Below are 21,723 nucleotides of genomic sequence, written 5' to 3'. Positions count from 1 at the left end.
TGAAAGGATTCTATGGAAGGTCTATATAGCCACAAGTGACTGATATTTAAGTCTTTTCTGAAATTCTGAAATATTCTGAAACTAAGTCTTTTCTAAGTTCGCCCATGTTTTTTTTTGCCTTGACATGTTCTCTTTGTCCCCTAGATTTTTCCCACAATGTTAAATGCGTCCTTCCAGTATCCTTCAACAAGTTCTTCTTCCCTTGCAGATCTAGAGGCTGATGGGATTTTGTTGTGCCGTAGTTTCTTATTTTTCCCCCAACTCATCAAGAATTAGCTGACCTCGGGAAGCCTGGGTGGTTCAGTCGGTTGAGCATCCGACTCTTGGTCTGGGCTCAGGTCATGATCCCAGGGTTGTAGGATCAAGCCCCGCGTGGGGCTCCAATTGCCACTTAAGATTCTCCTTCTGCAGGGCATCTGGGTGGCTCAGCTGGTTGAGCGTCGGACTTTGGCTCAGGTCAGGATCTCACAGTTCATGAGTTTGAGCTCTGTATTGGGTTCTGTGAGGACAGTTTAGAGCCTGGAGTCTGCTTTGGACTCTGTGTTTCCCTTTCTCTCTGTCCCTCCCCAACTTGCATTCTCCCTCTCTCTCTCAAAAATAAATATTTTTTAAAAAGAAAGAAAGAAAAAGATTCTCCCTCTGTCCCTCTTTCTCTAAATTTTTTTAAAGTGGAAAAAAATAATAATTAGCTGATGCCCCTCCACCTGCATTCTACCTCCCAGTCTTCTGTCAACTTTGCAAACCACAGGCACCAAAGTTCAGAACTGATGAGTAGTTCCACACACAGAGAGAAAACAAGTAATTCTCTACTAAAGTGGGCTGAAACCCAAGGTACAATTGCTATAGCCTATGACACTGCCCAATTTAGAACAAAGTCAATCAAACCTAAAGCTACTTATACAAGGGATCTTTATCCTAGCTAAGCCAGTCTTCCAATTAAGAAATAAAGGAAATTGTCACCAATTGCCAAGGCTTTCTGAAGCATATGGCCATGAGAAGTGACAGCAGGCAGTTTGGATTCCTAGTCACTAGGAAAACTGGGCAGAGAGAAACCAGACTGTGTCCAGGGCTCCTAGGTGCCATCTCCCACCCAAGGCATGGCTTTATTTTTTGTTCCCCTCTTGTGGGTTTTTGTTTGCCTCAAAGTTTACTACTTGGAGCTGGTGGCCCCAGAAGACAAGGGTACACCGAAGTGAAATCTTTTAACATCCAACATAAGAACACATCCACTCTCTCTCTACTGTTTATCTGTGGCAAACACGTAGAGCTGCTTATCCATATCCATTCTTCCCATCCTTCTTAATGATGAAATCCCAATTTTATTCAAGGTAACAACATGCCTGGCTGAAAAAGTAAAACAATGTAGCCTCCTTTTGTAGACAGGTGTGGCCACGTGACTAAATTCTAACCAATGAAATAGAGGCAGAAGTTGTTAGGCATGACTTCTAGAAAGGCTTCTTAAAAAGAAAACAAACAGGTGAGGGTGTCCTTTCGCCTACTCTCCCTTCCTCCTCTTTGTCCCTGAACTCAGACACAATAGGTGGAGCTTATGTGGCAACCTCTACACCATGAGACAGAATGTACTACTTATTCAAAATTCTTCTGTCCCTCTCATCCTTGCCAAGGTTCAGTGTGAGATTATCCTTCCCCACCCACAGTCTATGAGTCTGTCCCTTTTACTTGCTTTGACCAGTGGAATGTGGGCAAGTGTGACAGTGTACCAACTGCAAGCAAAGGGTCTAAAAGGGACAGTGTTTCCATACTCCCGTCTTGAGCCCCAGCCTTCCATTATGAGAGAAGCATCCCTCGGTAGCCACTGCCCCTTCGGTCTGAGTTCGGGAATAAAAAACAAATACAGCAGACCTGAATCTGGTGCGCTGCCCAGAGAAGAACCACCACAACCAACCCTGATCCCAAAGCAAAAAATAAGTATCTATTCTTTTGGACACAGAGATCTTGGGATTGTTTGCTATACAGCATTACTGAAGTGAAAAGCTGGCTAAACAGATCCTGAGATGACATCACGGAGGGAAGGAAAAGTTGCGAGAGCTAATACTTCTTGAGGGCTTATTATGTCCCAGGCAATGTTACAGGCAGCCACTAATTGTCCTGATGGTTCTATAAGATATGCACAGTTATTAATGCTATTATACAATTGAGGTAACTGAGGTACAGAGAGGTTAAGTAACTAGTCCAAAATCACTCAGCTAACAAGTAGTAGAACCAGGATTTAAGCCAAGGCTCACTAGTTCCAGAACCTTGCTCTTAAACCATTATGCCACACTGTCTCTGCCCACTCACAGGGCCACTGTTAACACTTTAGCTTATTTCCCTCCTGTTTTTTTTTTTTCTCTCCATGGAAATATGTTACTTTTTAGTTTTTAACATACATGAAATACTAGACTAAGGCCTTTCCCATCATACCACAACTACTTCCGTATTCTAATTACTAGTGCACAGACCGGACCAGAACATTAAACATTTTACACAGAGAAAGAAGTTATATGCTCAGGCCTATACCCCCAAACCCCTAGCTAACAGCCACCATCAAAAACATAGGCCTCGGGGCGCCTGGGTGGCTCAGTCAGTTAAGCCTCCAACTTCGGCTCAGGTCATGATCATGCAGTTCGTGAGTTCGGGCTCTGTGCTGTCAGCTGAGCCTGGAGCATGCTTCAGATTCTGTCTCCCTCTCTCTCTGCCCCTTCCCCATTCACACTCTGTCTCTGTCTCCTGCAAAAATGAATAAACATTAAAAAAGCAAAACAAAACAAAACACAGGCCTGGACCTAAAGCCAAAAAGATGGCAGACCAGGAAGCTCCAGGCCCTCATTCTCCCACAGAGACATGCCCAAACAACCAAAAACTGGCTAAAATAACCTTACAGAAACTCTGGAAAATGTCAGAAGCCTACAGCAACCAGAAGAACACCCAGCCAAGAAGTCATATTCAAAATAGAAACAAGTCTCTCCTCCATATTGCCACCACACTAATGATTCGATCACATCCCATAGGATTTTGCCACTTCCTTACTTAAATATCTTAGCAGACAGCTTGCAAAATGAAATCCGAAGGTGGCTTCAGCATGCAAGACGCTCCACTATTTAATCTCATCTACTCCATGAATTCATCGACTCCATCAATTCCATTCCTTAGTCATTACTTCTAAGTCCTCATACCCTCTATATACTTTCAGAACTTGGTTATCTATGTTCTCATAACTTCCGTAGTTTGTACAGACTTGCCTCTCCTTCTCCACCCTGAACCTGGCCAGCTCTGACCCAACAACAATCAAGATCCAACTCACTCATTACTTTGTATCTGTGGCTTTCTGTAACCACCTTTTTCAAGTTTTAGATACCACTTACCACAATGCACTGTAAGTACATGCTTTCTTGTTCACCTTCCCCACAAAATTATGACCTATACCAAGTACCTAACATACTGCCTAAACCAAAGAAACCACTTAATATTTCTGAATTCAACAGTTCTCTCCTGACCCCAGAAAATCTAGACTTTTGGAACCCTCTCACTGGATACTGTTTGCTTCAGCCTGCTTATTTTCTTTTGATGTAAGGAAACTGTTTAAAATGTCTTTTCTGGGGGCGCCTGGGTGGCTCAGTCGGTTGAGCCGCCGACTTTGGCTCAGGTCATGATCTCACAGTCCTGAGTTCGAGCCCCGCGTGAGGCTCTGTGCTGACAGCTCAGAGCCTGGAGCCTGTTTCGGATTCTGTCTCCCTCTCTCTGACCCTCTCCCGTTCATGCTCTGTCTCTCTCCGTCTCAAAAATAAATAAACGTTAAAATAAATGAATAAATAAATAAATAAATAAATAAATAAATATGTCTTTTCTGAAAGTTACTTGTACAACTTAAATGTTATCTGTATAACCTCAGAAACCATGGGATAGGGTGGAATTTCCCGGCTTTGAAATTTCACAAGCTGTTTCTGTGACGCTGTTATACCTCCCAATTCCAAGAAAGGGTTATTCAAAGACAGCGTGCGATAAGTATGTTCTATTAACATAACCAACTATTTAACTAGTCTGGTAAGCACAACCCTATCTGTACCAGGCAAGTGGTTCCCAAAGCTGGACTTCGCCAAGCCCTCAGGACTTCACTAACAACGCAAACACCAGGATCCCACCCCAGAGACCCCAAAGATCCAAGCCGGGGCTTAACGCAGCCGTATATTCATCAAGTTCCTCGGATGACAATGCTAAGTCAGGTTTTGAGAACCACTGATTTCAAAGATACAAAATACAGTGCCAGTGCTAAAAGTGAACTAAGATATATTTTATTTGGAACTATCTTCCTCTGCAAACTTCACGACCCCTACTGTGTCCCAGAATCATGACTGGAGGCTCCAGAGAAAAGAACAGAGCTGTTAAAGTGTGTCCACAGTTCACTGGCTTCCTTGTCCGGCCCACATTGGCGGACACAGGAAGAGGAGTCACAGGCTCAGTCAGGGGTTTCCAGGCCCGGGCCGCCGGAAAGCTCGCGCAGCCTACCTGGTAGATGGCAGAACCCGAGTCCGGCTGGGTACCCAGTGTGGCCACCGAGTCCCCGTGATAAGCGCGCGGCCCGGGGACAAGGGCGCGGGCGCACGGCCGCAGGGCTAACCTCAGGGAAGCCCACATGACAGCCGGCCCGGAGCGAAGAACTAGTGCAACAGAGCGGCCCGCGCAGGTTCAGAGTTGGTTATTTCCCAGCCGGCTTCCCTGATTCGGGATACAGCTCAGCTCGCGTCCTTACAGCCCAACCCGCCTGAAACACCCCAAAGTCTCAGGCCAGCCACGGCACGTGCGTGGGCTCGCCAGCCGTAAAAGGTTGACGCTGCGCACCACGCCCCCCGAACTCAGCCAATAAGCGACAGAGGCGCAGCACCGCGAGGTCCTGTCCCCTCGCGAGCGCGGGAGTTCTGCGGTCCGGAGGCGGAGCCATCTTCCCCTTGCCGGCCCTCCTGTCTGCGCGCTGTGCTGGCTAGGTGAGGTTCAGTATCTTGAGAATCGTCTCTCTTGGTTTTCCTCGTGCTGTTTTCTTCTTCCCCTCTTAATAGAAAGGGGCTTGTGGGGGAGAGGAAGGAAAAAGGAAAAGAAAAAAAAGTTAGAGAGGGAGAGAGCCAAACCATACGAGACTCTTAAAAACTGAGAATAAGCACTGGGTTGAGCACTGGGTGTTGTATGGAAACCGATTTGACAATAAATTTCATATTTAAAAAAGAAAGGGGCTGGCACTTGAAAAATCTTATCCCTATAGGAGAGCTGGAAACCGAACAGGCAATTAAGCTGTCCTGAGAAACAAAACTCTTTATTTTTTTTTTAATTTTTTTTAACATTTATTTATTTTTGAGACAGAGAGAGACAGAGCATGAATGGGGGAGGGTCAGAGAGAGAGGGAGTCACAGAATCTGAAACAGGCTCCAGGCTCTGAGCTGTCAGTGCAGAGCCAGACGCGGGGCTCGAACTCATGGACCGCGAGATCGTGACCTGAGCCGAAGTCGAAGTCGGACGCTTAACCGACTGAGCCACCCAGTCGCCCCGAAACAAAACTCTTTAAAGAAGATACATATTTATTCATTCATTCAGCAAATATTTCTTCAGTGTCTCCTGTGTCCATTGCTCTTCTGGCACTGAGTCTTATAATTTCATGAGTCTTCCAGCTTTGTCTTCTCTTTCAGGTGTTTTGTTTTTGTTTTTGGTTATTTGGGGTGGGCTTCTTGAGATTCCGTATTAATTTTAGTATGGGTTTTTCTGTTTCTGAAAAAAAAATGTCATTGGGTTTTGATAGGGATTGCATTGAATCTGTTCACACTGGATAATATTGACATCTTAATGGGGCGCCTGTTTGGCTCAGGTCATGACCTCAAAGTTTGTGAGTTTGAGCTCTGCATGGGGCTCTGTGCTGACAGCTCCGAGCCTGGAGCCTGCTTCAGATTCTGTGTCTCCCTCGCTCTCTGCCCCTCCCCGACACATGCTAGCGCCCTCTCTCTCTGTCTCTCTCCCTCTCTCAGAAATAAACATTAAAAAAATTTTTTTAAATATATTGACAACAGTATTAAGTTTTGCAGTCCATGGACATGGAATGTGTTACCAGGTATTTGTGTCTTTAATTTCTTTCAGCAATATTTTGTAGTTTTCATTGGGCAAGTTTTACACCTCCTTGGTTAATTCTTATTTTATGCTTTTGGTATTTTATTATTTTTGATATTATTGTAAATGGAAATTGTCTCTGTAATTTCCTTTTCAACTTGTTCATTATTAGTGTATAAAAATCCAATTGATCTTTGTGTGTTGACTTTGTATCCTGCTACTTTGCTGAATTCATTTATTCTAACAGTATCCTGCTACTTTGCTGAATTCATTTATTCTAACAGGGTTTTTTTGGCGGGGGTGGATCTTTAGGGATATTCTACCTATTTCTCATCTGCAAAGAGATCATTTTACTTCTTCCTTTCCAATTTGAATGCCTTTTATTTCTCATTTTTGCCTAATTGCTCTGGCTAGGACTTCCAGCATTATGTGAATAGCAGTGGCAAAAGTGGACCTTCTTGCCTTGTTCCTGATCTTCAGAGGAAACACTTTCAGTCTTTCATCACTGAGTATGATGTTTGCTGTGCATTTTTCATATGCAGCCTTTATGATGTTAAGGTAGTTTTCTTGTATCCTTAGTTAGTTGATTGTTTTTATTAGGAAAGAGTGTTGAATTTTGTGAAATGTTTTTCTGCATCATTTGAAATGATCATGTGTGTCTTGTTTTCTTCTTTATTCTGTTAATGTGGTATATTTCATTGATCAGTTTTGGTACGTTGAACCATCATCTTTGCATTCCAGGAATAAGCCCCACTTGGTCATGGTGTATAATCCTTTTTATTATGGTGCTGAATTCAGTTTACCAGTGTTGTATTGAGGATTTTGCATCAACATACATAAGGGTATTGGTCTGTAAGGTTCTTGTGTCATTGTCTGGGTTTGGAATCAGGATAATGGCCTCAGAAAGCATCAGGAAGTGTTCTCATCAATTTTTTGTATAAGTTTGAGATGATTGGTATTAGTTCTTCTTTATAAATGTTTGGTAGAATTACTGAAGCCACAAAGTCCTTTTTCTCTGGAGTTTGTTTTTGATTACTGATTCAATCTTTTTACTGTATATCTATTCAAATTTTATCTGGAGTTTTTTTGTTGTTGTTGTTTGTTTGTTTTAGAGAGAGAGACACCACGAGCAGAGGAGAGGGGCAGAAGGAGAGAAAATCTTAAGCAGGCTTCACACTCAGTGCAGATCCCAACACGGGGCTTGATCTAATGACCCTGGGATCATGACCTGAGTTAAAATCAAGAGCCAGACTCTCAACTGACAGAGCCACCCAGGCACTTCTCAAGTTTTCAATTTCCTTGCAATGTAGTCTTGGTAGGTTTTGTTTCTAGGGATTTGTCCCATTTCATCTCGGTTATCCAGTTTTAGCAGAAAAAAGGAAGCTGAAATCTAAGTGCTTGCATTGGAAGATAAAAACAAGTAACAAGTCCGTTTGCCTCCCAGAAATCCCTGCAAGGCTCAGAAATTGGTGGTACCAGCAACAGAGAAAGGTGTGGATGGATGTGGGGAGAAGCAGTGGAGACCAAGAAACAGTGGAACTACTTGGAAATCTGTATAAGAAGTAATTAGAACCCTGGGTTTCCATTCCCACTTTGCCCAGGAGAAATTTTCTGGAGAAATTGCCATCTCAGAAATTTCAAATATAGGGACATTAGACAAGAGTGAAGTGCCAGACTGAAATCAAAAAGATTAAAAGTTTGGAGGCCAAATCAAGAAAACCCTGTTCCCCACCTTCTTTTTTCCTCCAAGGTCTCAAATGCTGGCTACCAGCATTTATATACAAGTCCATATAGAAGTTTATATAGAAGTCTAGAGAAACCTTAACACTTAACAGAAAAGATCAACAGTGACATTTGAAGTTCCCCAATGGAAAAACTCCTTAGAAAATAATGCATCTACAGTGTACCTCCAAATTGGCATGTCCTATGTATCGATACCCCATTAAGCTTGTAAAAGCTCCCAATCAACATTTTAGAAAATTTCTCTAACATATACATGGATAGCCAAGGATCAACAGGCATTTGAGGAAAGTTTTCAGCATGAAAAAAAGATACCCACCTCAACCAAGAAAACCTCAGAAGAAACCGTAGTAAAAGGAACAGAATAAACTGCAACATCCTTAGAGAAATGAAAATATATGGCATTCATGAAACAAGAACAGGATTATGAAAAAAATTTTAAAAGCTTCTGGAAATAAATATATGAAATCAAGAATTTTAATCTGTAGAAGGGAAGGAAACATGGAAATAAAATTTTATTTTAATGTTCATTTTGAGAGACAGAGTGAGCGAACAAGTCAGCATGAGCAAGGGAGGGGCAGAGGAAGAGCATCCCAAGCAGGCTCCCAGCTACAGCACAAAGTCTGATGTGAGGCTTGACCTCATGACTGGCTCAGTCTCATGACTGTGACATCATGACCTGAGCCAAAATCAAGAGTCAGATGCTTAACTGACTGAGCCAACCAGGCACCCCTGGAAATAAAATTGTAAGCCTCATTTCCAATTTAAAATTTGGTAGAAATGTAATCAAAGCTAGAGATTACAAGCTTTAGTCACTTAATGAGAAATTATTAAGATGGGAAAACATGTCATAAGGAAACAAGATACTCTGCTAGATAAATTTATTAGATAAATGAGAGGTTAGCAATTATTTCCTGATTGGCATTTAATTTCAGTTTATTCTTAATGTTATACTTATCTAAAGTTTTAGTGGTTTATACTTGTGTATCTTACTATAATTGAGTTTTTAACTCTGTTTGCTAAGGGCAAATAGCATTGCTATAATATTGAAAGGCTTCCTTAATAGACCCAAGGGTTGCTTTTAAACCTTAAGACTATGGGGGCGCCTGGGTGGTTTAGTCGGTTGGGCGTCCGACTTCAGCTCAGGTCATGATCTCACAGTCCATGAGTTCAAGCCCCACATTAGGCTCTGTGCTGACAGCTCAGAGCCTGGAGCCTGCTTCAGATTCTGTGTCTCCCTCTCTCTCTGCCCCTCCCCTGCTCATGCTCTGTCTCTCCCAGTCTCAAAAATAAATAAAAATATTTTTTAAAAATTTAAAAAAAATAAACCTTAAGACTATGAATGGGTGCTATAGAAAATAACTGTTGTTAAAATCTTTATTATAATACAAAAATTGTGTTTTAATATTTTAGCAATAAACAATTAGAAAATAAACACCATTTATAACACCATTTATAAATGGTTCTAAAAACATTTATAATGTCATCAAAGAGCGTCAAGTCTTGGGGCTCCTGGCAGGCTTACTTGGTACGTCATATGACTTTTGATCTTGGGGTTGCGGGTTTGAGCCCCACGATGGGTATAGAGATTACATTAAAAAATCTTTTAAAAAAAAGAACATCAAGTACTTAGAAATGTAACAAATGAGGTGACACTAGTATAGATTTACACAATAAAAACATGTCTACAAAAAGATTTGCATAAGAATATATAAACAGTCCCCTAGGAAAATGAACAGGAAATTATGGTGTATTCGTATAATGTGGTATACTCATAAAATAGAATAAAACTCAGCAGCAAAAGCGAACTGCTAACAGCGATGAATCCCAAAAACATTGAGCGAAAGTAACCAGTTAGAAAAAAACGGGCAGTGTGTGATTCCACAAAGTTTAAGTCCAAGCAAAACTAATCTCTAGGTGACAGAGGGGAAAGAGCTTAAGGGAACTTCCTGGCATGATGGAAATGTTTGTTTTGCAGGGTATTTACAGAGGTGTATGCATTGTCCTTGCTCAAAGTGAATACTTCAGATCTGTGTATCTTATTAAATGTAAACTATGCCTTAAAACTGTTAACTGCAGGGGTGTCTGGGTGGCTCAGTCGGTTAAGCATCTGACTCTTGATCTTGGCTCACGTTATGATCTCATGGTTCTTCAGATCAAGACCCACGTCAGCTCTGGGCAGACAGTGCAGAGCTTCCTTGGGATTCTCTCTCCCTCTCTCTCCACCCCTCCCATGCGTGTACTCCCTCCCTCCCTCTCTCTCTCTCTCTCTCAAAACAAATAAATACATAAAAATATTTTTAATTAAAAAAAAAGATTAATAGAAACTGCAGATATGAGAACCGTGAAAATGAAAAGAACAAAATTATCAAAACAATAAGAACATTTCCCAGAAGGGAGGTAAATGAAGATTCCTTATTAAAAAGATCCATTAAGTTTCCAGCAACATGAATTTAGGGGCGGGAAAGGAAGGCAAGCTTACACCAAAGTTCATTATTGTGAATAATACCAGGTCATAAAACTGTAAACAGGCAAGCCACTTTCAAAGGATAGATAGGGAATCAGAATGGAAACTGCAAACTGGAAGACAATGGAGCATGCCTTTAAAATGACATGAAAAGCATTTTCAAATTATTCAGGATTTTTATTCATAGCCTGAGAGTAGAATAAAGAAATTTCAGACATGAAATGTCTTAAATAATGTTATCACCCATGTATCCTCTTGCCGTAAACAGTGGAGGATGTACCCACCAAAAAAAATCAAGACAGACAATGGCATGGGCACTACAGAGAATCTAAACCAGGAAAGAAGGGTAGGAAGTTCATAGAGAAATGGCGAAGGGCAGTACCACAATGACAGCTGTACTGCACATAAAGACCTATGAAGCCACTAGACCAGTTACAGTAGGAAGAAAGACGTCCATAAAGTTTTCCAGGAAAAAAAGCAAACTGTTTATCTGACAGTTTGGCCACGTGGAAAATTATATGGAGGCATTTTGAAGCAATTATTAACTCCAAGAAAAACAAAAGGTTGCACCATAAATGTCACCTTAGTACATAATGTACAGCATTGAATAATTACAATTAATACAATAACACTATTGAATATGGATTAAGCCGTAATTGTAACATATTAAGAGGGAAGGCATGGAAGGGAGAGTTTAAGAAAGCTAATATTCTTTTTTTTTTTTTTTTAATTTTTTTTTTTTTTTTTAACGTGTATTTATTTTTGAGACAGAGAGAGACAGAGCATGAATGGGGGAGGGTCACAGAGAGAGGGAGACACAGAATCTGAAAGCAGGCTCCAGGCTCTGAGCGGTCAGCACAGAGCCCGACGCGGGGCTCGAACTCACAGACCTCGAGATCATGACCTGAGCCAAAGTCGGACACTTAACCGACCGAGCCACCCAGGCGCCCCTCTTTTTTTTATTTTTGAGAGAGGGAGCGTGCACACATGTGAGAGAGAAGGGGAGGGGCAGAGAGAGAGAGGGAGAGAGAAAGACATAAAATCCAAAACACGCTCCATGCTGTCAGTGCAAAGCCTTATTGTGGGGCTCAAACCCATGAATCATGAGATCACAACCTGAGATGAAGTCAGGCGCTCAACCGAGCCACCCGGTCCCAAGAAAGCTAAGTCAATTCACAATGTCTAACATTCATAAATAAGAGATTAACAGAATAACCATATTTAGAAATATGTAATAACAGAAGAAATAGCTAGTTTGAAATCTAGCACTACTTTACTTTTTAAGCCATGTATAATAATTTTTTTAATATGAAATAATGCATATTAAAAGGTTAGTACTGTGCCTAGCATAATAAATGGTAACCTATTGTTTTAAAAAAGTGAGTTTTTAAAAATCCAGGCAGGGGGAAATGAGAGTAAAAAGTCAGAATTTTAGCCACAAATTTAGCTTTGCATTGATAAAGAAAACAACATAAGGATTCACACAGCCCACATACAACATCAGACCAGTTGAACAGAAGCCCAATTATTCCTGGCACTGAAGTCAAATGTCTCCTACAGATTCGAAGTAGGATATTGGGTGATAAAACTTTTTAAAACTCTGTAACATCATTATAGTAAAAATAACAAAATTTCTTTAGGCTTTTGCACTATTTGACATAATATCTCTAACCTCAAGCAGACAAAACAATGTAGGCGGCCCATATACATAGCTCTTTGATGATGTGACCAAATTCAATATAAAAATTCTGTCTGGAGAAAGGACTAGACTACCCTTTAGGAAAATTTCTACAAATATTTCTCTCAGCCAAATTTTTTGACCAGCTAAGATTTTGCCAATATGCACTTCAGAAGTCCAGGATTATATTATGTTCAGGACTAAAGTTTCCCATTTGTCTTTCTCTACAGAGAAAACAAAATGGGAAGAGAAAAAAGAGTGAAAGAGATTGAGAGTTCTTGTACCTAAAAATTCATTATATAAGCAAAAAAGCAACTCTCCACATGTCCTAAGTGGGAATGAGGGGAAAGGATATTCTTTATTCTTACAAGATAAAAAAAATATCCTTCACAGCAAGCGTATCAGATAAAAGATTAATTCTTCCAGGTATACCATATTTTTATGGAAGGAAGAAAGCTGTAGGTGAAAAACTGACAAGTTTTGGTTAATTAAACATTAATATCTTTCAGTCATTAAAAAAAAAAACACAACCGAAATAGTATAAAATAACTTTTATTTACATAATTTATACCTATAGAACATAACTGCTTTCTTTAGAACAAGAAAATTTACAAATGACAGATATTGCTTTTTGTCAAAAACTCCTTCAAGCAAGAGAGTATATACATGGTCACTTCTATTTCAAATAATATGGTCAACAGTGGATATTCATAATTTTATCTGTGCCTCAATCATTTACCAACAATTAGGCTTTTAAACCATCATGTTGATTGCTTGCTAAGACCTAAGTTTTCAGGAGGAAAAGTCAAGAAAACAAAACCATTATTCATACCTCTTTTAAGATTTATACAATTCTTCACAACATCATCTTTACGTGAATCAGATTAAATATAGGTGTGACTAATTCTTTCCACCTTGTAAGGTAAAGACACTGATTACGTTTTCTCATTTTCCCAGATTAGTTTTAAGGATATAATAGTAGGACAATTTAGCTGGCTGACTTGATTCTCTAACACAATGAATGCCCAAAGATAAAATTATTTCTTATACAGTAAGAAATTATATATTCCATAAAACCAATTCATTATAGATGTACAAGACAGATGTTAGCAAAGTTAAAAAATAAATATTACACAAGGGATAAAATAATAGGTTAACTGTGGCAACTTAACACTGAAACTAACATTAACTGAATGAAACTTTCAGAATATGAGACTTTAAAAAATTTTATAAAAACAGGGCATTAAAATGGCAATGTGATTTAATACCATGATTTTTTTGTGACATCTTAATCACACAAAATAAATTAATGCATACCTATTGAGAATTTCCACTCAGATTTATAGATCCTCCTTTATGACAAAAAAGTTAAATTGTAAATTTCACTGTACAGCAATGAATAAGCTGTTATTGTTGAGCCATATCCGATTTTACTAATGAACTCAAAAATTGGCCACAATTTTTTTCAATATACAGTTATCTAGACATTAAAATATTTTCCCAGCTGAAATACTGATCATTTTGTAATGCAATCAATCAACACAGTTTTAACTGTGATGCACAACTCATAACTTCAATGATGAATATTTCATAGATAGATAAAGATGTCAGCACCTTAAGGTATGAAAATTGCTGTCTAACGTAGGGGTCAAACTAAAAGCCCAATCCAGCCATGTCAATCACTTAAGTGTCCCCTGGCTATTTGCACACTGAAATAGCAGAGTTTAGTAGTTGCCACAGATTCCTTCTGGCCCACAAGTTCAAAAATATTTTCTGGAAAATATTTTTGACTCCTGCTCTGAGGCTTTTCAAATAGAAGATTAAATCTGCTTTTAAGAAGTTTGATTTGAACAACCACCAAAGATTTGCTTGGGTGGATAATGGAATTACATATGTAAATAACAAAATTTCAAAATTAAAAACAACCCTTAAATTAATACTGATGATAATCACTGAACAAAATCTTATTATCTTATTTTCTGCTTTAACATCACAATTATGTTTGGTGCTTACAGGTCTGAATGTTCCTTAAGCAAAATTTAATGGGGGAAAAAAACTATCAAGAAATCAGTTTTTTAAAAAAGGAATGTGTGTAAGTGTATGTGTGTGTAAAGGGGATTGAGTTTTGTATGTAAATCTCCCTCATAAATTAAGGGTTTTCCCCCCAATCAAATCCTGAGATTATCCAAGAAATAAGAAAAACCAAAAATTCACAGTACAAATTCAATATACTAAACTATGAGAAAAAATGTATTCAAAACATATACTATCCAAATACTTTAGTGATAGAACTTTAAATATCTTTAAAATTAAAGAGGGAAAAGGGACAAACATAAATTTGTCAATACCTTCTTTACCCATAATCTGAGTGGTGAAAATAATTAAAACTGAATATTCTTTTAAATAAACAATTTAAAAATAAATAAACTTTTTGATGTTTCGTCTTTATAAATAATAAGTTTAAATACTACTTACTTGTTCAATTAGGACTAATGTTACATCAACATCAATTAGAAAAATACATATTTTCCAGTCAAATAGATGAAAATAGAAAAGTTTTTAACATTTACCACACTAAAGTGGAGTTTCACAATATGCTTTCATATACCGAGAGGCAACTGAAAAGGCCTTCAGCAAAACCAACAAAGAACAACAACAACAACAAAAAACCTCCCACCCCCAAAAAAAGACCCCAGAAAAAAACCTTTACAAAAGAAGTTCACTAAGTGTTAAATACAATCCACCTCCGAATACTTGGGCACTGTGATTTATACATAAACATTTATCCAAAACACTCCAGAATGTCCATGTATGTTCAGCACAGGAAGAGTAAAAATGTAAACAAGAGAAGCTTTTTCTGTCTCAGAAGCAGTCTTAATTGCTTTGTATTTCCAAAATGCTGAATCAATCAGAATGAAAGGAACCTCAGCAATGTTTTCCAATGATTATAAAAGCTTCAAATCAAGCTCATTAAATATTTAAAGTCAATCTCAAGAAAAACAGCCAGTGATGCTTTTTTCTAAATACTGCTTAGGTGATATAATTGACTCTGGAAATCCTAGAGTTTGAAAAAAAAAAAAAAAAACAACAACAAAAAAGACTTTTATTATGTTTCATCCACTTCAATAAATATATCACTAAAAAAATATTCAGAGACTGTGGTTGGCCCCTCTTCAGGTGCCCGGGTTTGGCCAGTTTTACATTCCTCTTTTGGTAAGGGACGATCATAAGAAACCTAAAAAGATTAAAAAAAATAATAATAAGCATGCAATATAACATTTATATATTGGTAGTGGTAGTCTAAATTGATACTGCTTTTCCCTATCAGTTTAAACTACCACAAAGCAATACAGTGATAAATATGAGAGTTTTAAGTATGTTCATGCTCATTGACCAAATAATTTCATTTCTATGCTGTTATATTAGGGAAACAATACAAAACATAGTAAGAGTTTTATGAATAAGGTAACCTTTCAAGCATTAGTTTTAATAAAACTGGACTCAACATAAAACAGCAGGCATGATTAGATTAATTACAGTATACACAAGGTCCATTATTTTACCCTAATTTCCACAAAAAAATTTTAATATAGAAAAAACTAACATTATCAAATCTGCAATGAAAAGTTTTAATAATCTGCATAAGAAGAGACAGACCCATGGAGCGCCTGGGTGGCTCAGTTGATTAAGCAGCCCGCTTCGGCTCAGGTCATGGTCTCACGGCTTGTGAGTTTGAGGCCTGTGTTGGGCTCTGTGCTGACAGTTCAGAGCCTGGAACCTGCTTCAGATTCTGTGTCTCCCTCTCTGTCCCTCCCCAACTCGTGCTCTGTCTCTCTCAAAAATAAATAAACATTAAAAAAAATTTTTTTTTTAAATAGAAAAGAATAGACCCACAAAACAGAACAGTATTCAAGGAAACATTACAAATTAAAGCAATCCTATCAAAAATTAGCATACTTAGAAATCTATGACAAATTAAGACACAGGAACAGATATATGTATCAATGAAAAAGACTAGAAATATCCCCAACACATACAGGTGGAAATTTAGTATCTGAGAAAAGTGACATTTCAAAAAAAAAAAAAAAAAAAAGGGAAAATTGTATTATTTTTTAAATTATGTTGGACAACTGTATAACCATTTCAGGGGGGAAAAAAAAGTCAAACCTATATCCTCAACAAAATAAATTCTAGATTAATTAAAAGATGTAAATGTAGGGACTCCTGGGTGGCTCAGTCAGTTAAGTGTCTGACTTCAAGTCAGATCATGATCCTGAGTTCGAGCCCTGTGTCAGGGTCTGTGCTGACAGCTCAGAGCCTTGAGCCTACTTTGGATTCTGTGTCTCTCTCTCTGCCCCTTCCCTGCTTGCACTCTGTCTCTCTCTCAAAAATAAACATTGAAAAAAATAATCTACTCTAAAATATCATGGGAAAACACTTTCATAATCCTGGACTAAGGGAGAAGGAGTGTCTTTTTAAATGACCAGAAAGGAAGAAGCCATAAAAGGAAAGAGTGGTAAATTCATCTATGTAAAAATAAAAAACATCTGCATGGCAAAAACTACCATACACAAAATCAAAAGATAAAGGACATACAGGTTAAAAAAAAACAAAAAAACAATAAACAAAACAAAACCATGTACAACCTTTGTCACAAAAGGTTTTCTTTAAGAGCTTCTACAAATCAATATGAAAAAGACTAATAAACCAACGTTTTTAAGAAACCAAACATACGAACAGATGGTTCAGAGAAAACAAGTGATTCAAATACATGAAGAGGTGCTCAACCTCACTCATAATATACTCATTAAATCTATGAAGAATGTCATAAGTGAAAAAAATTGATTATGTGCTAGCGTGAGGAAAAAGGCCCTCTCATATACTACTGATAAAAATAGAAACGGATATATTTGCTATGGAAGACAATCAAGTAATATCTGTCAAAGGAATGATCATTCCTTTTGATCAGCAATTCTATTTCTAGGAAGGAATTCAACCTATGGATAAAAGTGTAAAATCACTCATTTCTAAGTTAGATATTACCACATTATGTGAACTACCAAATCATTAGGAATAACCTAAATGGTTACCAGTGTGAGACCAATATTGCTCTATGGTACACGCAAACAATGGAGTATGATATAGTCATTAAAAATAATGAGGGCATTCTTGGGCACTTATTCCTGCAAAATGAACTTACATCCACACAAGAACTTGCATATGAATGTTCACAGCAGCTTTATCCATAATAGGCAAAAACTGAAAATAACCCAGATGTCCTTCAACTGGTCAAAGGATAAACATGAGAATTCTATTCAGCATTAAAAAGTAACAAATACATAAAACCATCTGGATGACTCTCTAGGGAACTATGCTGAGTGGGGAAGAAAGCTAATTCCAAAGGTATGATTCCATTTACACAACTGTATACAACATTCCACTTACATAACATTCTTTGAATGACAAATTTAATGGTGTAGAATAGGTTGCCAGAAGTTAAGGAGAGTAGAGGGAGTGCAATGGAAGTGTGTCTATAAAAGGCAACACAAAGAATCTCTGCGGTGACAGAACTCTTTTGTAGCTTGACTGTGGCGTTGTTATCCTGGTTGTGATACCGTACCATACTTTTGCAAGATGTTAACATTGGGGAAAAATGGATAAAAGGTGTATGGGATCTCTGTATTGTCTTTTAAAGCTGCATGTGAGTCTACAATTATCCCGAAATAAAAAGTTTAATTTAAATTAAAAAAAAAAAAAAAAAAAAAAAAAGATGGGGTGCCTGGGTGGCTCATTTGGTTGAGTGTCCAACCCTTGATTTCAGCCCAGGTCATGATCTCAGTTGGTGGGATGGAGCTCTGCTATGGGCTATGCGCTGATAGTGGAGAGTGCTTGGGATTCTCTTTCTCTCTCCCTGTCCCTCTGCCTCTCCCCTACCCACGCTCTCTCTCAAAATAAACATTTTAAAAAAGAGAGAGAGACTGAGACAGAGAAGGAGGAAGCTCTTTATATACTGTTTTGCAAAGATCTTTAAGACGGACTGTTATGGTGAAAACAGCAAGGAAGAACAGTATGCTGTTATTTATGAAACAAAAAGAAGAAAAATGTTTATATTTGTGTACACATAAAACATCTCTGGAAAAGTGAACCAATAGCTGATTAACAGCATACGCTTATAAAAAGGGGAAACAAGGAAGCTAAAGGACAGAGGTCAGAAACTTTGTAAACTTTTTTTGTAGATTATGAATTTGAAAACTTGTAGAATATATTACTTATTCACAAAAAATAATAAAATAGCAATTTGAGAATTAGTCTTGCCTCACCCTATACCAAAGTCAATAACCATGAACAGAGTTTGTTTTAAAACTGATTACTGAACATTTTATACCTTGGGGAAAAACTCACACCCCCACTCACACTCTGTATCTGTCAAAAATAAATAAATGTAAAAAAAAAATAAAAAATAAAACTTATGCATATTAAAAAAACCTCCAAAATTTTATTTATTTTTTTTATGGTAGAAATTTAAAGTTTTATTGACAATATATTTTACTAAAAATGAAAATTGTATTTTAAAACAGGAAGTAGGGGTGCCTGGTTAACTCACTCGGCCAAGGGTCTGATTCTTGGTTTTGGCTCAGGTCATGATCTCGTGAGTTTGAGCCCCACGTCGGGCTCCACGCCGACAGGGCTGAGCCTTGCGATTCTCTCTCTCCCTCTCTCTCTGCCTCTCTCCCGCTCTCTCTCTCAAAAATAAAGTAAAAAAAAAAAAAACCCATGAAGTAAATGAGAGTAATGATGATACTAATAGGGGATAAACCATATAACCTGGAGGCAGCTTGGTGCTGCTGAAGTAGTTAAAAAGTATTTCAGTAAATTCTTAACCTAATTCATGGAAGCTGTGGAACTTGGGCCCTTCTGTCACTTAACCTTCTGGGCCTGTGGGAGTAATACCATCAATATCTATCTTACAAGGATGTTTGTGTAAAAAAGAAGGTATTTGACAAGAATCTGGAGTATAGTAAGTGCTCAGTGAGTCATTACATTTTTACACATTGCTGGGTAACATGGTAGGAACCATGAACATGGTGTCCAAGTGCCTGGAGTTTAGTAAATGCTGCATCTGATGAAAGTCAGCCTTTCTGTCTGCTCCCAATGTCTTCTCTCTCCATCTGTCACGGCAGTTATTGAACGTGTGAATGTGTGTTTGCTTCCCCAGTATTTGACGTCATGTCCAGACTCTGAAGGCAGTGGCTTCCAGATAATTGGCACAGAAACCAAAGAACATTCTTCCCATTAATCTAATGTTGCCGACCTTGCTGCCTTAGTAGAAAGTTACAGAAATGCAAAATGTGATTCCTCTTTATGTAAAATGTATTTAGAATTCATCATAAAAAACCTCCAAAATTTTAAAAAATAAATGAATTTGAAAAAATTACTTGAAGCAAAGAGCTAAAAGGTACGTGGCTTTGTTACATAAGGATCTGACATAAACTGGTAAGCAAACCACTAAGATCCCAAAAGCTATAAATAAGCAAAAGATGGAACAAAACAGGAAGAAAAAAAAAAAAAAGAGCAAGAGAGAGAGAGAAAATGTAGTAAATGTATGGGAAACAACCAAGCCACTAATAACTAAAGAAATGCAAATTAAACAAATGAAATGTCATTTCCACCCTCTACCGTTACATAAATTAAGAAAAAATTTACTTTGAAGAGTAAGATCTAATGCTGGCAAGAATGTAATTTAACTGGCATAGCTACATTGCTGGTAATTATAATAACTGTTCTCCAAAGAAATTTGGCAATAATAAAGACTCATAAAATATTAGTCTCAGAAAATAATTCTATGAAATATAAAACATTTAAAAATTTTTTAAAGATAGTTTTTATAAAAGTACTCCTTTTGAGGCTCATGCTATCCAATAGCTCTCCTGTGTTGAGTTCGTAAGTAACCAACCCCAATATTCTTCCAAAGTTTTTGATACAAGTTCATGTATTTTTCCATCCCAGTAGTTGCCATATGAACAGCTTCAGAATAAACAGAAATGAAACATACGAATTCTAATCTTACCACTTCTTGAAGTTTTAAAATTTTTTTTAATGTTTATTTATTTTTGAGAGAAATAGAGTGCAGGGGAGGGACAGAGAAAGAGGGGAACAGAGGATCCAAAGCAGGCTCTGTGCTGACAGCAGCAAGCCTGAAGGGGGCTCAAACTCACGAACGGTGGGATCATGACCTGAGCCAAAGTCAGATGTTCAACTGACTGAGCCACCCAGCCACCCCACCATTGCTTGAATTCTTATGGGTGCCAGGACATTTCCCCAAAAGCAAACAGAATACAACTACTGCTTTGTTTTGCTTCCACAGGTTAAAAAACTTCTTTGCATTAAAGGAATATCAGTTAAGTGTCCATTTATGACTAGCTTAATATTAATAGATCTGTATTAAAGGAGCTGTAACTTAATTCAACACCCACCTTCTTTCCCTTATAATGAGGTATGACGGGGAGGAGATGGACAAGCGATGCTCTGACATAATTTCTGACATCCAAAAGAAAATAACAATTGCCATGTTCTTCCTAGTAGAGTCTGATATCTAACCCATTCTATACAAATAATAAAATATGACAGTTATCACATACCTGAGCTGGTGAACTGCCAATATTCTCAGATTCGGTATTAACAACAACACTTGGAGATGGAAGCAGATCAGAGGACTCTTGGGTTTTTTTCTGGCTTTCATTGAGTGGATTTGATCTTTTCAAATTCTGTCTTAGTGTAGGTATAAAAGGCTTTAGGCGTTTCTTATTATAAACATGAGTAGGTTCATCAGACTCCAAACTATTCTTTGAACATATTAAAGACAAAAATCCCAGGGGTCTTCTGCCAGGTCTAGAAATGCAAATGTAAGCATATTCAAAGATATCCAGGAAGACACATTCTTAATACCAACTTCTTTCCTTTAATGCTAAAATGGCACATGTGATATACCACCTTAGTGGCATCAGCATGTCTACTAAGTGTCATTATTATTCTGATCATTATTTATTCCATCATACCAGTAGCTACCTATGCAGATTTTCTACCTAAAAGTTAGTATCAGCATCTAAAGGTAAGCTCTTGTTATACAGAATGTTTTATTTGTCTGGAGTCTTGCAAAAATGTTGACATTACTGAATTTTCTTTGACAAAACTCCTCCCCTTTACATTACTGACAGAGGAATATGTTTATAAAACATCATCCTTAGTACTGGACTTAGTCTTTATGTTATATTTGTTGCGTAGAGGTTACATTTATCCTTTGAGAGACAGAAACAGAAAGGAGCATTTGTTAAAGAGCTTCTCACGGTACCTGGATAATGGGGTTTTTGAAGCTGCTGTGATGCTACCCATTTGTTCAGACTTTGAAGCAGCACCAGTTCCCTCTTCCTTATCAGAGACAATCATCTCATTCTGAGGTAACTGAGGTGTACTCGTTTCTGCATGCGTGTCTATTATTTCATCAAGAGACTGAGATCCTATACACTGCAAAGTTGGTTCAAGTTGCTCTTTCTGAGGTTCTGGAGTTGTATGTGTGCTTCCTGAGGTAGGGAAGGTATCTTGTCCCTTGTAAGACTCCCCTTCAAAAAACAAAGACAAATGGTAAGCATCCATCTTGAAATTTATATATCCAATTGAACTGCAATATTTGAAGGAAAAAAATCAGGACATTCTATCATAAACCTACCCTAATAAGAGTAAGCTAAATTATAAG

General features: G+C 37.9%; 2 protein-coding genes across 7 annotated transcripts in view; both read right to left on the bottom strand.

Annotated features, from left to right (window-relative positions):
- MCCC2 (methylcrotonyl-CoA carboxylase subunit 2) overlaps positions 1-4,805 on the bottom strand; it is a 64,896-nt gene extending 60,091 nt beyond the window's left edge. Inside the window, exon 1 of the mRNA XM_042940682.1 lies at positions 4,507-4,805. Within this exon, the coding sequence (XP_042796616.1) occupies positions 4,507-4,635 (129 nt within the window). The 5' untranslated portion in view covers positions 4,636-4,805. The remainder of the gene's footprint in view (positions 1-4,506) is intronic.
- Positions 4,806-12,508: 7,703 nt separating this feature from the next.
- Positions 12,509-21,723, bottom strand: part of BDP1 (B double prime 1, subunit of RNA polymerase III transcription initiation factor IIIB) — an 88,984-nt gene continuing 79,769 nt past the window's right edge. For 2 of the 6 annotated variants that reach the window (XM_042940646.1, XM_042940641.1), the window contains 3 exons: positions 21,322-21,589; positions 20,612-20,861; positions 15,055-15,207 (listed from right to left, as the gene is read on the bottom strand). In XM_042940646.1, the coding sequence (XP_042796580.1) occupies positions 15,079-15,207; positions 20,612-20,861; positions 21,322-21,589 (647 nt within the window). In that variant the 3' untranslated portion in view covers positions 15,055-15,078. Of the gene's footprint in view, positions 15,031-15,054; positions 15,208-18,755; positions 19,293-20,611; positions 20,862-21,321; positions 21,590-21,723 lie in introns of those variants that run through there. The other 4 variants (XM_042940649.1, XM_042940651.1, XM_042940657.1 and 1 more) reach the window with 4 other exon arrangements.

The sequence above is a fragment of the Panthera leo genome, chromosome A1 (genome assembly GCF_018350215.1).
Source record: "Panthera leo isolate Ple1 chromosome A1, P.leo_Ple1_pat1.1, whole genome shotgun sequence".
Lineage (NCBI taxonomy): Eukaryota > Metazoa > Chordata > Mammalia > Carnivora > Felidae > Panthera > Panthera leo.
Note: the sequence above shows the minus strand (reverse complement) of the source record. Positions and strands in the feature narration are given on the sequence as shown.